General features: G+C 42.5%; 1 protein-coding gene across 1 annotated transcript in view; it reads right to left on the bottom strand.

Moving 5' to 3' along the window:
• The window catches only part of unc5db (unc-5 netrin receptor Db), a 209,452-nt gene that overhangs the window by 39,965 nt on the left and 156,868 nt on the right, over positions 1–12,619 (bottom strand). The window contains exons 10-11 of the mRNA XM_044110930.1: positions 9,083–9,268; positions 1,970–2,332 (exon numbers count right to left, since the gene is read on the bottom strand). Coding sequence (XP_043966865.1) covers positions 1,970–2,332; positions 9,083–9,268 — 549 coding nt within the window. The remainder of the gene's footprint in view (positions 1–1,969; positions 2,333–9,082; positions 9,269–12,619) is intronic.

The raw sequence follows: 12,619 nt of genomic DNA, 5'->3' as shown, positions 1-12,619 counted from the left end.
AAAATCAACTTTTCGGAGGTTGACATCATTTTATAATATTATTCCTTCATGAAAAACACGGCTGATGTGTCACCATGATTCTTTCATACATGTTTGAGAAATCCTTTAATCTCCTATGGCAACCATTCAGCTGTGAAGAACACCTGGGTGAACCTAGCTCCGCCTTCGAGCTGTTCGAGCACCCCTCCCCTTGACTCTCCCACTCAGCTCCTTCAGACTAGCCAGCAGTAATTAGCAAACATCCGCTGAGCTCATTACATCACCTACTTCTCAGTGAAACGTTAATAAAAAAAAGTTATTAAAGTGTTAATAGAGGAGCCATGTTGTGGTGACTTTCTAAAGGTGGAGTGTCAAAAAGAGCAGGAGTTTCTTAAAGAGACAGAGGCCCAATTTCAAGGCGATAAATTATGAAGTCAAAGTTTGTTTAAGTCATATTTTGTACATACAGCATTTTTATAACAACTGAAGGTGACATGATGATAAACGTTTGTAATTAATTTGATGAATAAACTGAGCTTAAATCACTTATGAATAACTAGGATCACTTGGAAAGCATGCATGTTTGAATGAAAATAACTTTTTTGTAAATTGCCTCAAGACGCCATTTGTTGTGAAATAACGCTGCACAAATAAACTGGTTGAATTAAATGAGAACTAATTTTCACGCAGAGCCGTTATGAAAGCAGAAAAAAAACTCTAGTTGTCTGCTGAAGCCATTCCACGTTGAGGTCCGCTAAACGTTTGGTCACAATGTTCGCTTTTGCGAAAGACAAGAAGTGATTTTCTCCCTCCATTTAAAACGTCTCGGCCTCTGAATCCACACAAGGAGCCGTTTCTTCGACAGAAAGTTGCTCCAGTTGCGGCAAACGTTCAAAGTGAGGTTTGTGGAATAATTAGGACATAAATTCACAGAGGGAAGCTGCTAGTCAATTTTTAAAAATGTTATTCTAATTTGAACTTAATTCAATCTTTCAAACTGCGATGTGGTCCGCTCCTGCTGTGCTGGGATCCACGGCGAAGCCTCAACTCGACGGGCTGCATCTTCAAAGTCTTTCGCGAGACTCGCGCAGATGTGAGAGATGCTGCTGCTTTACGGCTCATCGCCGAGGTGACCAGAGGTTCCGGTAATCTGCGGCAAAGTGGAGTGTGTGCGGGGGCTGGCGATTCAGGCTAATGAACGGCGGTCCCTGCAGACGCGCCGTGTGAGCGCTGCACTTCACGACGGCGGCAACTTCTCGACTCAGATCCTCCGGCCTGAAAAGTCGCCTGCAGGAGGCTGATTTCACTTCAGCCCAGAAAGCCGGCCGATGGCGAAGAGTGCCACAGTTCACACACACACACACACACACACACACACGCACACGCGCACACACACACACACTGTTGCGACCTTCTGGGCAACTGCAACATTTGCTGGAGACGCCCTCGACAGCCTCATTTATTTTGTATTCCCACTAGCACTCCTCCTGTCCGATTCAATTGCAGGTCTCGAAGGGTCTCGACAAACTGGCTCAAGACTCTAGGTTTTGTCAACTTACACAAAATCCTACACTTATTGTGAAATGTAAGCTGATGAATTCAATTTAGAGATCGTTTATCAATATGTGGCTATACTATCAATACAAGTTTATTATGACATTTATTGATGATGATGGACGGTTGGAAGGAGTTATTGTGATTTCTACAAATCTCTGATTGATGCAACCCTGAACTTTCTCCCAGTTTTGGATCCGTTTTTCTGTCCGGTGCTCCTCATTTGCTGAATGAAACGGCCTAAAACACAGGCCGTGTTTTACTGGTGAAAGCAGAAGCAGGATGTCAGGACTTCCGGGACCTGGAGGAAGCTGTTGCATGCTGGTGTTGAGGAGCCTCTGCAGGCAGTTCTGATGACTGCAGCCTGTCGTCACTGAGAGAGCGAGAACAGAGCTGGGATCTACACACCTTCATCTCCCCTTCCAGTGACGCTCACCTGTGTTGGGCACCACCAGCCGGCCTCCAACATGGCCAAACACGCCGCTGGTCCTCAGCTGCTCTCTGCTGCCGCTCAGGGGCCCGTTGAGCATCAGCGGGCCCTTCTTGCGTTTGTCCACAGTGCTACAGAAGTCACAGCCGAGGTCCTGTGGGTACGACTCGCCGGGCGCTTTGGCGTGGAACTCGGCGCGCTCGGCCACGCCCAGAGACACCATGAAGGAGCTCTGGACTTTGACTTTGATGTCCGGCAGCGGGTCAAAGAGCTCCTTGTCGGCGCCGTCGTGGAAGCAGAGCGGCGTGCTGTACGTCCGTCCTACCGTCATGTCGGGCGCCATGGAGGAGTTGAGGAGCAGCGGGTTGCCTGGACACACGGAGAGACACGGCACAGTCACCTAAAAGCTCTGTGTTCACGGGAAACGACAGACAGAGCAAAGAATCTTTTAAAATGACATTCATCACTGTCCTACTTGGAGCTGAACGAGTTTCTGGGATAAAATGATGTGGAGAAGTGTTTCTGGTTTTCTATTCTCTGAATGTTTGTCACACAAATCAGGGAATCAGGAACAGAGTTGTAATAGTTTTGGGTTTTTTAATGTAGCTTAGTTTTATTTTGTTGTACATTTTTGTTTGTCTAATTCAGTTAGTTTTGGTTAGTTTTTAGAGAGTTTTTGCTAGTTTTTATGAGTTAGATATTTAGTTCTTAGTAACTGTAGTAGCATAAGTTTTTTCATACTTTACTTAATTGAAAAAGCTCTAAGTATTGTATTGTGATTGTGCTTACATCAGTTGGGTAATGATACCATTTTCAAAAAAATGGATTCAGTCATTGTTGAACAACCAACTGACTCTGGAGTTTTCTCCCAACTTTAGCGGACTAGCCTTAGCGCCACCAGGAGGAGCATGGAGAGCCGTAAACTGCTGACAGCTGACGTAAAGTGACGTAAACTCCTTGTGTGGTGGGGAAAAGAATATATATATTTCACATAATTTCAAAGGTCTAACAAATAGTCATAAACATAAAAACAAAGGATATTATATGTATTATATTTTCAGTTTACAAAAATGTTTTTTCAATTCCTGTTATTTCGTTACTTTTAATTAATGACAGTAACCTTGATCAGGAAGGGCACAAATACTTTTTCACTTCTTTTGATTCAGTAAAAACATTTCATATTGCTTAAAAACAACAACAACAACAAAAAGAGCAACACACAGTGTTTTGACTCCTTTTAGTTTTAGAAAATAAATGAAAAATAAATATGTTGGAAAAATATGTTGCATTGTTTTTGGACATTAAATATCATAAATCTGTTGTTTCTTTTTTAATGTTCAGTCAGTCCATATGCACATGATTTCAATTTCTTCTCTTTCTGATAACTGCACAGTATGATTTATGTTACGATCTTGCACAGTATATTATTATTATTATTATTATTATTATAGGTAATCTATTTTTTTAATATATATATTTTAACAGACGACACGATGAAGTTTCCAGTTGTGATGTTATAAAATGTCAAAAAGTTCTAGTGTGAAAACGTTTGCAAGTCACTGCTCATTTAACGTGACACATTTCAGTTAAAACAGAAGCTTGTGTCATACTTTGATCAAATAGAAACTTTTGGTGAAGTAAATGTGGCTTAAATCAGACTTTATCTGCTCTGGCCGCTCCGTGGCTGACCGCTGAAGTTCAAACTGCATTTCCAGGAGAGGGGAGCACGAGGGCCAAAGGGGCACAACCTGGACAGAAGGTCCAGGGCTCGGAGCCACGGTCAGGGCGTCAGATTTAATTACCAAGCTCACACGCAGCTTGATCTCCATAATCCATCTGCTGGAGTCAGCTCCTCAGGACAACACGGTTGTCCTCCTGAAGGGGAAGAAGGGAGGCCAGGAGGTGTCTGTCCTGTAAATGAGAGGAGTCCTTCAGCTCCCACTGTGTGTGTGAGAGTGTGTGATGAGGGTATGTGGGGGGTGGGGGAGCTTAGGTCTTCATCTGTGGCCATTAAATGTGGCGAAGCTGCCAAACGGAGCGAGCAGGGCGCCGCATCGATCTGGCAGCGGCACCAAGATAACGCCGGAGTCACTGAGTCCTTGCTGCCCAGCTGTTGCCTGGCGAGGGGTGCGAAGCGGGAGGCTAATGTTGTTTTATTTTTAGGAAAATCATTAATTACCGGGGATGGGATCTGTGATGAGCTTTGTGGAGGCTGCTGGTGTTTTTTTAATGGGTCTTTTTTTGTCCTGATTTAAAATTAAAACTAAATTCCTGTCTGTAGAAACAGACATTGTGTATTTGTCATCGCATAGCACTAATAAACATGGAATATAAATGTTATTACCTTCTTATGTTTTGAGCAAAGTAAAGGGGTCGTTTAACGTAATTCAGAATGCAAATTAAAAGATGACACATTATGGTAAACACTCCAAGCCACAGGCCATTTAAAGTTAACATGTTCTCCCAAAAGCCTTCAGATGATGTCATTATCATGAGGATTTTATTTTTCTGATTTAGTTCTTGATATATGTTTTAGTTTTTTGTTCAGCCTCATCCTTAGCAAGTGTTTTATGTTTGGCTCTCATTTCACTCCTCTCCGTCTGGTCTTGTGTTTCTCTCCTCCTCCTTCTTTCCCTGGACGCAACAGCAATGGTAGCAATGGTTTCCAACTTTCTCGAAATTTCACATGCACGGATTTCGCCAGTCGCTTGACGAGAGGACGGCAACCGGTTGTCGCCTCGTCGCCATAGTTCCGTAAGAAATGAAAGGAGAGGGATCGATGTGGCCTTCTCTATGTCGAAACCCTTACGGAAAGGAGAAGAGGAGGAGTCAGTCGATGCACCACAGCGAAGCTTTCTGTGCATCCAGTCTGTTTGGTAGAAAGAGACATGACAAAACCAAACAAGCATGCCAACGGAAACGATCGAGCTAATTTTAGTTTCCAATGTGATTAATTGATGTATTGCGTATTGGGACAGATCCTCTTGTTTGACTACTGAGATTTTACCAACCTATTCCTGTGTTAACGATCCATCTGAGATTTCTGTATCTTCTGTGTTGCTGTTCTGCAGTTTCTCGTCAGTCTCTGATTCACTTTATTGCCAATTAAAACACATATGCTCAATGAAATTACAAAGACATCCATATTAAAGAGGTTTGCTTCCTCAAATGCTGTGGTGGTTAATCCTTTATTCTCTCCCCCCAAACCTCCAGCATTAAGGGTTCTCAGCATCATCATGGTGGCCATTTAACCTCTGGCCTGCAACAACTGAGACAGCGTTTTAAAAGGTACAGAGTCAGCGTTTGTTCAAATGTAAGTAATGTTCCGCAGAAATGAATTAAAAACATTTCTATACGCTTCTTGGGGTCTCGGTCGGAGCTGCAGCACCGCGGACGTCGGCCCACTGCAGACGACATTCAATCGCTGCCAATTTTTATTATTTTTTTTACCTCTGGTCGGGCGGAGAATGATCTGATTATCGCTTGAGTGTGCATCTTTAAGAATGGCGCCGCGCAAATGGAATGGCAGCAGTGAGATGAGAGAAGTTAATGAAATGTACCTCGGGTTGAATACCTTGAGGGATGGGTTTGGAATTGGGCCCCTGATTAAAAATCACTCAGAAGGAGAAGGAATGTGGAAAGACAGGGTCAGGTCCCAGACTCACTCTGCACTCCGCCTCTCTGGAGAAACACCTGAGAGCATTTCTAACAACTTGGAAGCACTTTAGTTTCTTTTTTCTTTCATTTTTTATTTTTATTTTTTTTATGCTTCAGGTTAAAAAACAATATCTAACTTTGAGAGGCCTTCTATTTGGACGCAAGTTTGATATCCAAAAGTGCTAATTTAAGCTGCAGTATGAAGCTTATTTGATGTGTTCTTTTATTTATTTTTCTTTGACATATTTGTTAAAACTGTCACCGTGTCTTGACAGTTTGTTATGAGACAGACAGTCAGCGAGAAGATCGAAATACATATATTTCGATAAACATTCTCCCTGAGCTACTTTTCCCATCTGAAGAAATGCACCACTCTTGGTCAAAAACAACCAATCAGAGCCAGGAGTCGGGGCTCAACTCTGTCAATAATTCCTGTGAATGTGCAGCTTAAATTGCTAATGGCAGAGAAACCATTTAGCCTTACAAGAAAACTGTTTATCCACCGTCATCAGTGGCTATGCTAACTAGCCTTAGCATCAACGGGAAGAAGCTGTAGTGCTAAGATCCATCTCCTGTTTCTGATTGGTTGTTTCTAGTTAGCATTGGGAGACGGAGGAGGAGCTCGATTTTTTTCACAGATTATCAGTCTCGTTCCATACTGTCACGACATAGTGACAGTTTCAGCAAACATGTATAAAAATATGTTTTTAGAAAAGTTAAATACGGCAGCTTCAAACTGTGAAATCTTTTATTTTCCCTAAAAAATCAAATAGGCCAGTTGAGAGGGGGGGAAAAAAACGCCTTAAAGACAAACTGTGGCTGTTGAGCAATAAGTAGAGAAGAGAGGAAGGAACTGCTCCAGATTTTCCAGGGAGTCTCGACCCGGCTGCTAAACGGAGAGGAGGGATTGTGTCCGGTGGAGGGCACAGCAGGCAGGCTGCACAGAGAACTGGCCTATTTAAATACGATTGATGACCTGCTGAATGGGGCACTCTGCACATCTTTCCAATCTCAATACGTAGCGCTTGGGGCAGGGGAGGGAGGAGAGGGGGCGTTCATGACCAGCTCTCCAGGCTTCTGGAAGCCTGTAATGGGGAACCCTTGGCTGGATGGATCACCTGTCTCCACAATGGCTATCACTAGCAGTAACCCAGAAGTGTCAGGGTCCTGCAATATGAATGCCTGTAGCATGGCTGGCTGGGAGAGCAGCAGTCACATGGGCTACAGAAGTTATTGCTGCGCACAACAAAAATTGAATTGATGCTCACTGTTCCATACCCCTCCCACTTCCACCTCCACCCCCACAAATCCCTCATTTATCCATCAGTGGGTTCATGCTGCTGTAATCTGATGTAGAAGATTGGTGGACCAACAGTTGGACACGCCGTCAAGAGGGAGGCGGCCTGAGTGCTGCTGTTGTCTGTCAGAGATTGATTATCTCCTGCGACAGAATAACAGAAGTGCAGGTCTGTCAAAACAGATGGACAGGTCCTTTCACTGATTATTGAGGCATAAATCTCACAGCGATAGGGAGGCTGCAGCCCGTTCTGCTTAATGCAGGCAAACGCCATCAATCGCACCGCAGAGCTCTCTCTCTCTTTCTCATGACGTCGTCTGTTGGCCTTGTGCTTGCTGTCTGTCGATGACACTACTTTTTATACCCTTGTCACACTATTATGTATCTGCCTTGGGTGTCAAGGTAAGAACATCAGCTGCCTTAGGCAAAAAACCCTTCCAGCATCACCACAAATCAGCTATATAATGTTTGGCATGGGCTTATTTGGAGTTGCCAAACATTTTGGCATAAATGTCACATTTCTGTGAGGTCACACACAGCAGTCAGGTACATCTGACGGATGTCCGAAATAAGAACACATGATTATGATGTGATCCCCATCACTGTATCTCTAACTGCATGTTTTGGGTCTTTGTCTTCTGGGAAGGACCTTTGGCCCAAAGTCAACTGTTCCGTATCCTCTAGTTTCCACTACAGAAATCGTTGGCAGGAAGCAGCGTAGCTTTCTGAGGCTGTTAGTGTGTGTGTGCTTTATGTTGTGTTCAGACACATCTGCTCTACATTTTTTTTAAATATATGTGTATGTTACAAACTTTCTCTGATTTTTGAAGCGTGTCCCTGTGTAATCACTATGAAATGATCACAGCAGCAGGTTTTAATCCTTGCTGCAGCTGTTTCTCCTCTTCTCTTCCCTCCGTCACTCCGGCAGCAAGGTAACACCATATCACTGCGAATTTATGAGTTCCACCTTTTGACTGCATATGAGCCACAATGTATAGAACTTTGGCTATAATTATGCTTTTTATTATTATTTTTTTATGGTCTTATTGTCAGAACACCGGATTAGACCAACCAGTGGGGCGAAGAGGTCAGTATCTATCAAATCTCATCTAAGGAAGCAACAGTGTTGTCCAGGCAACAGATTCATGGGTGGCCAAAACTCACTGATGCACATGTTAACAGAAAGCTGGCTCCTGCTGCAGAAGAAGTTCATCCCTGGTTCTTACAGGAAGGTGTTAGAAGACACACAGCATCAGTTTGCTGTGTTTGGAGATGCAAGAAAGTCAGGGGCCCCATGCTCAGTTTGGTTCATTGTCAGAAGAAGAGACAATGGACATCCTGAACCAGAGTAATGAAACTAAGTCACTGCTAAAGCATGTTTTCTGGTGTGTAGGCGTGTGTGTGTGTTGTTTTGCTGGAGGACACACTGTTTCATAAACATATTCCCAAATAATGGAGTTGGCCTTGTCCATTGAGGATTATATGCCCTGCCTCAAAAGGTTCAGGCAAGCAGGATCACATCACGGCCAACAGGGAGACTCTGAGCAGACTTCAGAAAATCTGGATTAAGATGAATAACTCACTTCATTACTGTAAAATATAACTAAGTGTAATTTTCTGAGTTGGAACAGTATGATTGTCTATTCAGATATTACACTAGCAAACAAAGTGCTTCACTGACTCGTGCCACCATTTTTAAAAGACTTTGTTCAATTATAATTATAGTCCAATAGAATCACAAAAGCAGCCACTAGGGAGAATTACAGTATATCTTTCAGGAATAGCTCCTTCAGTGGTCATAATGTTATGTCTGATTGGTGTATACATCACATACACATCAAATGTATTAAATGTGAGTGCTTTGAAATGTTATCAGTAATGCCCGATTGCTACTCTCATGCTATGCTGTGCAGATTCTCTGTCTGCACTAACGAACAGAAAGCAGTCCAACATAGTTTCAGAATAATTTAATCAAGATTTATTTGACAATGTGTTGTAATTCAGAAGTTCATTCTCAAAGAACCAGTTTCTATTAAATTATGGAATTTTAAAAATCAAATTAGATGCTGAAATCATGGAAAAAATTATGCATATTCTCCATTTCTTTACAGCTGGCCCTTTTTCAACGCCACAGCACACAACGTAAGGAGAGGAAGTAGCTTCACCTTGTCTGGTCGTCTTGAAGTTGAAGGACTGGAAACCCCCAGTGAGAGCCGAAGAGTCAATCACATCAACGCCGTAGTCGCTGTGGCTCTTCCTATACAGCATGACGGCCACAACCAGGATTACCACGGCAACGATTCCTGCTCCGAGACCCGAGTACAGAGCCACGTCGATGGAGCTCTCCATGTCTGTAAGACACAAAAACAGGAAAGAGTTCTCATACAGAAGTAAACTTCCACCGATTTTAAACAGTTTATTGTGTTTTTAATGTTATGTAAGCTAAACATAATAGTTCTACCCAATTTGATTTGTTTGTACTGTTATGTTGAGGATAAAACCAGTGTATTTATGCAGGTTGTGAAATGTGTGTGACTTTAGCATGACCTGAAGTGAGCTTTTAAAAACAAAAGAAAACGTGGGGGTGTAGACTCAGAGGAAGGAAAACATCCATGACCTCTAGAGGTCGCTCATCCTCCCTGCTAGGTGTACATTACCTGCTAGAAACCGAGCTCACCTGAACTGGAGTGTGGGCGGCTGAGTTACATTGTTGTTGTACATAATAGAGCTCAACTATGTGGAGTAAACACATAGAGGCTTCGTTTGCTTCATTGATTTTGATATAAAGAGCCCTAGGAAAACAACAGCACAGAATCTTCAACTTGTTAGTATCTACAGATTCACTAGGCACTTCTTTAGCTACACCTGTTCAATTGCTTTTAAACACGGTGACGACAGCTGGGGGTAAAAATCGAACATCAAAATGTAGAAGAGAGATTTGAGGAAGGTGGTGTGCTCTTTGGTATTTCAGAAGCTTACACCAATTAACTCAAGACAAGCCCAACAAGAAAAAATATTCAGTCTCTACCTGTTACTAGGACAAAATTCCTTGTTGATGACAAAGGCAACATCTGACCAACTGGTTTGAGATGGGAAGTCAACTGTGGCTCAAACAACCACTCAGTACAACCAACTTTGAAGCAGACGGGCTACAGCAGCAGAGGACCACATCCACTGATGCTGATCATCTTAGATGAGGAGAACGATGGTCCAATTCACAGAGGCTCACCATGGATCAGTTCTGTCTGGTGTCAGCACTTCACATCCAACTTAAAACCTCTAACCCAGTGAAACTGGATTCGATGGTACTTTGTACTAAGACATCTTTTTCAGTCATGGGAAAAACAGAGAACATCTTTGATGCATCTCTGGAGTTTATATGGGGTTGCTGTAATGGCGCTGTTTTCCAAAGACACATGATTAATTAATCATCAGGTGACCGTCTCCTTTAAAGCAGGAGAGTTAGCGTAGAGCGTTGAGGTTTTATTTTTTCTGGGGCATCAAATGTAGGATTCTTATCACATTACTTGGAATCAGTGAGTTATTTTCTGAGATGAAACCGTCTTAAAGATGAAAGAGGAGTGTCTTTGTTGTATGAATAAAGACCCACAGAGAGTGAAAAGGGCATGATGCAAGGTGTTGGAGACAAGCCTGTTATTATGTAGATGTTCAAGGGCAAACTCCGTCAGGAGTAGGACTGCATTACACAGAACGGAAAGCTGGAGCAATCCCGTGCTCTACCTCTCAAAGCTTGAACAAAATGGAAACCGATCGTCACACCTTCCATTACTCTAACATGCTTCTACACTCAAGTGGCTTTCACTGGTTCCGCTTTAGTTCGCCCTGGTCAGACTGTAGCAGATTCTGAGAGATTCTCCGGTTTTTTTTCCACTCACTTCAGAGTTTGTACAAGCCACACCAAGCCACGTAATGCACAGAAGAGATTTGACTGACAGCAGACCGCATTCGCTGGTTGGCCGGTGATTTAAGTCCCAACATCTCAACCACCGAACATCTCAACCGGCGGACATGCCGTCTGCTGTCAGAGAGCTTCTCAGAGTGGAGAGGTGTAATCTTGAGCACATGCGTCCACTTATGGAGTAGAGTGACTAGGATTTAGCCAACATTACGTGTCTCTGAAGAACAGAAAGCAATGAAGAAGAGAGAAACGTCACAGCTCTGGTCAGCGTTCTGTTGGAGCTACTCGGTTTGAAACATCTGAACTACATAATATTAGCTTTTGCATTTTAGTCTTTGTTTAGATTTTTAAGTGGATATTACTTTACAAATTTTGAATGCATTACCCAAATTCAAAAGTTGCACATATTTAAAAATTCTAAATAATTTGCCTCAATAAAGATAGCCTTGTACGTACAGCGAACCAGTCAGTTAATCTGAATTATTTTCAACATGTCTGAACCAAAACAAAGAGTCCATCAAAACCACAACCTGTAAGTCCTCCACTGACGAGTGTCAATGCACACATCATCAGAGAGCATGGTTCCGGCAATGAGGGTTAGTCTGGACAGTATTCGTATCTGTTGGATTTATCAAAGGAAAACAAGTTTCCTACTGTATGTTCACACTGCAGGGTTTCATGACACACAGTTCGGACACAACTGTGTGTCCAAACCTTTGGTCTGTTCTGTATATGTAAAACAAAATGGGACAGAGTGTTTTGCTACTAATTGTCAATACTATCAGAAATAGATAGCAAAGTCAGGAAAATGTCTCAATTTAAAAATAAATAGCTGGGGAGAGGGAAGTAGGTCAGTGATGCTAGCTTGACTTTGACAGCCTCAGCATGTAGATATGCTGTGGAATTTGATGTGTTCCAGGTGACCTACAGACCAACTCTGACAGATCACCAGGAGAGCAAGTGTTGAAATTAGCTCATCTAAATTAGCTACTATGTGGTAGCTAATCTGCCACAGAAATCACTAGTTAATAATTGCACTAATAATCGCAAAATAAACATCCAACCTGAAAACATAATACTGCAATAGAGCCAATGTTCTGTTCTTTGTGTAGGAAATGTTTGCGTGTGTTGAATCCTGACGCATAAGTGGTGCTGTTGTCAGTTGCTATAGTAACAAGTCTGAGCGTAGTGTAGTCGACAAGAGCAAGAAAAAAAAAAGAACACAAGTGGTTTTGAGTTGTTCTTCAGCGTTATTTCTTCCTTTGCTGTGGTGCACTGCACTGAATTAATAATACCTACATCTCCAGGATTCATTTTTATTAACGACATTCTTCATGGCAGCATTGCTGTGGATGGCATGTAAAATAATAGTCTTTTAGGCCTCCAGTGTTGTGCGCATGCGTGGAATTTCCAGATGTAAACAAGAACACATAATGTGTCCTTAGGGAGAGAAAAAGGAATTCTGTCACCACAAAATTTCTGTAATACTTTTAACAATTCCACTTTTCCATAAACTTTGTATTAACTCTATATACATTATACAGTGTAGTTGCTGAGACAGAATCTTTGTTTGGAAGCCAACTTCCTTTGTGTCTATTGACCTGTGTTTTCCCCCCAGACAGTGTTCAGAGGATTTGCAATCACCTGACCGTAGAGATGACGGTCAGAAGCTGATGCAACGAGAATCAGACTAAATGAAGCTGAATCAGATCGCTCCTTGCCAGAGGATCAGTCGCCACAGTCCAACAAAATGCACTTCCTGTTCTCATTCAACCCACACTTA

The sequence above is a fragment of the Gambusia affinis genome, linkage group LG03 (genome assembly GCF_019740435.1).
Source record: "Gambusia affinis linkage group LG03, SWU_Gaff_1.0, whole genome shotgun sequence".
In the NCBI taxonomy this organism is placed as follows: Eukaryota; Metazoa; Chordata; class Actinopteri; order Cyprinodontiformes; family Poeciliidae; genus Gambusia; species Gambusia affinis.
Note: the sequence above shows the minus strand (reverse complement) of the source record. Positions and strands in the feature narration are given on the sequence as shown.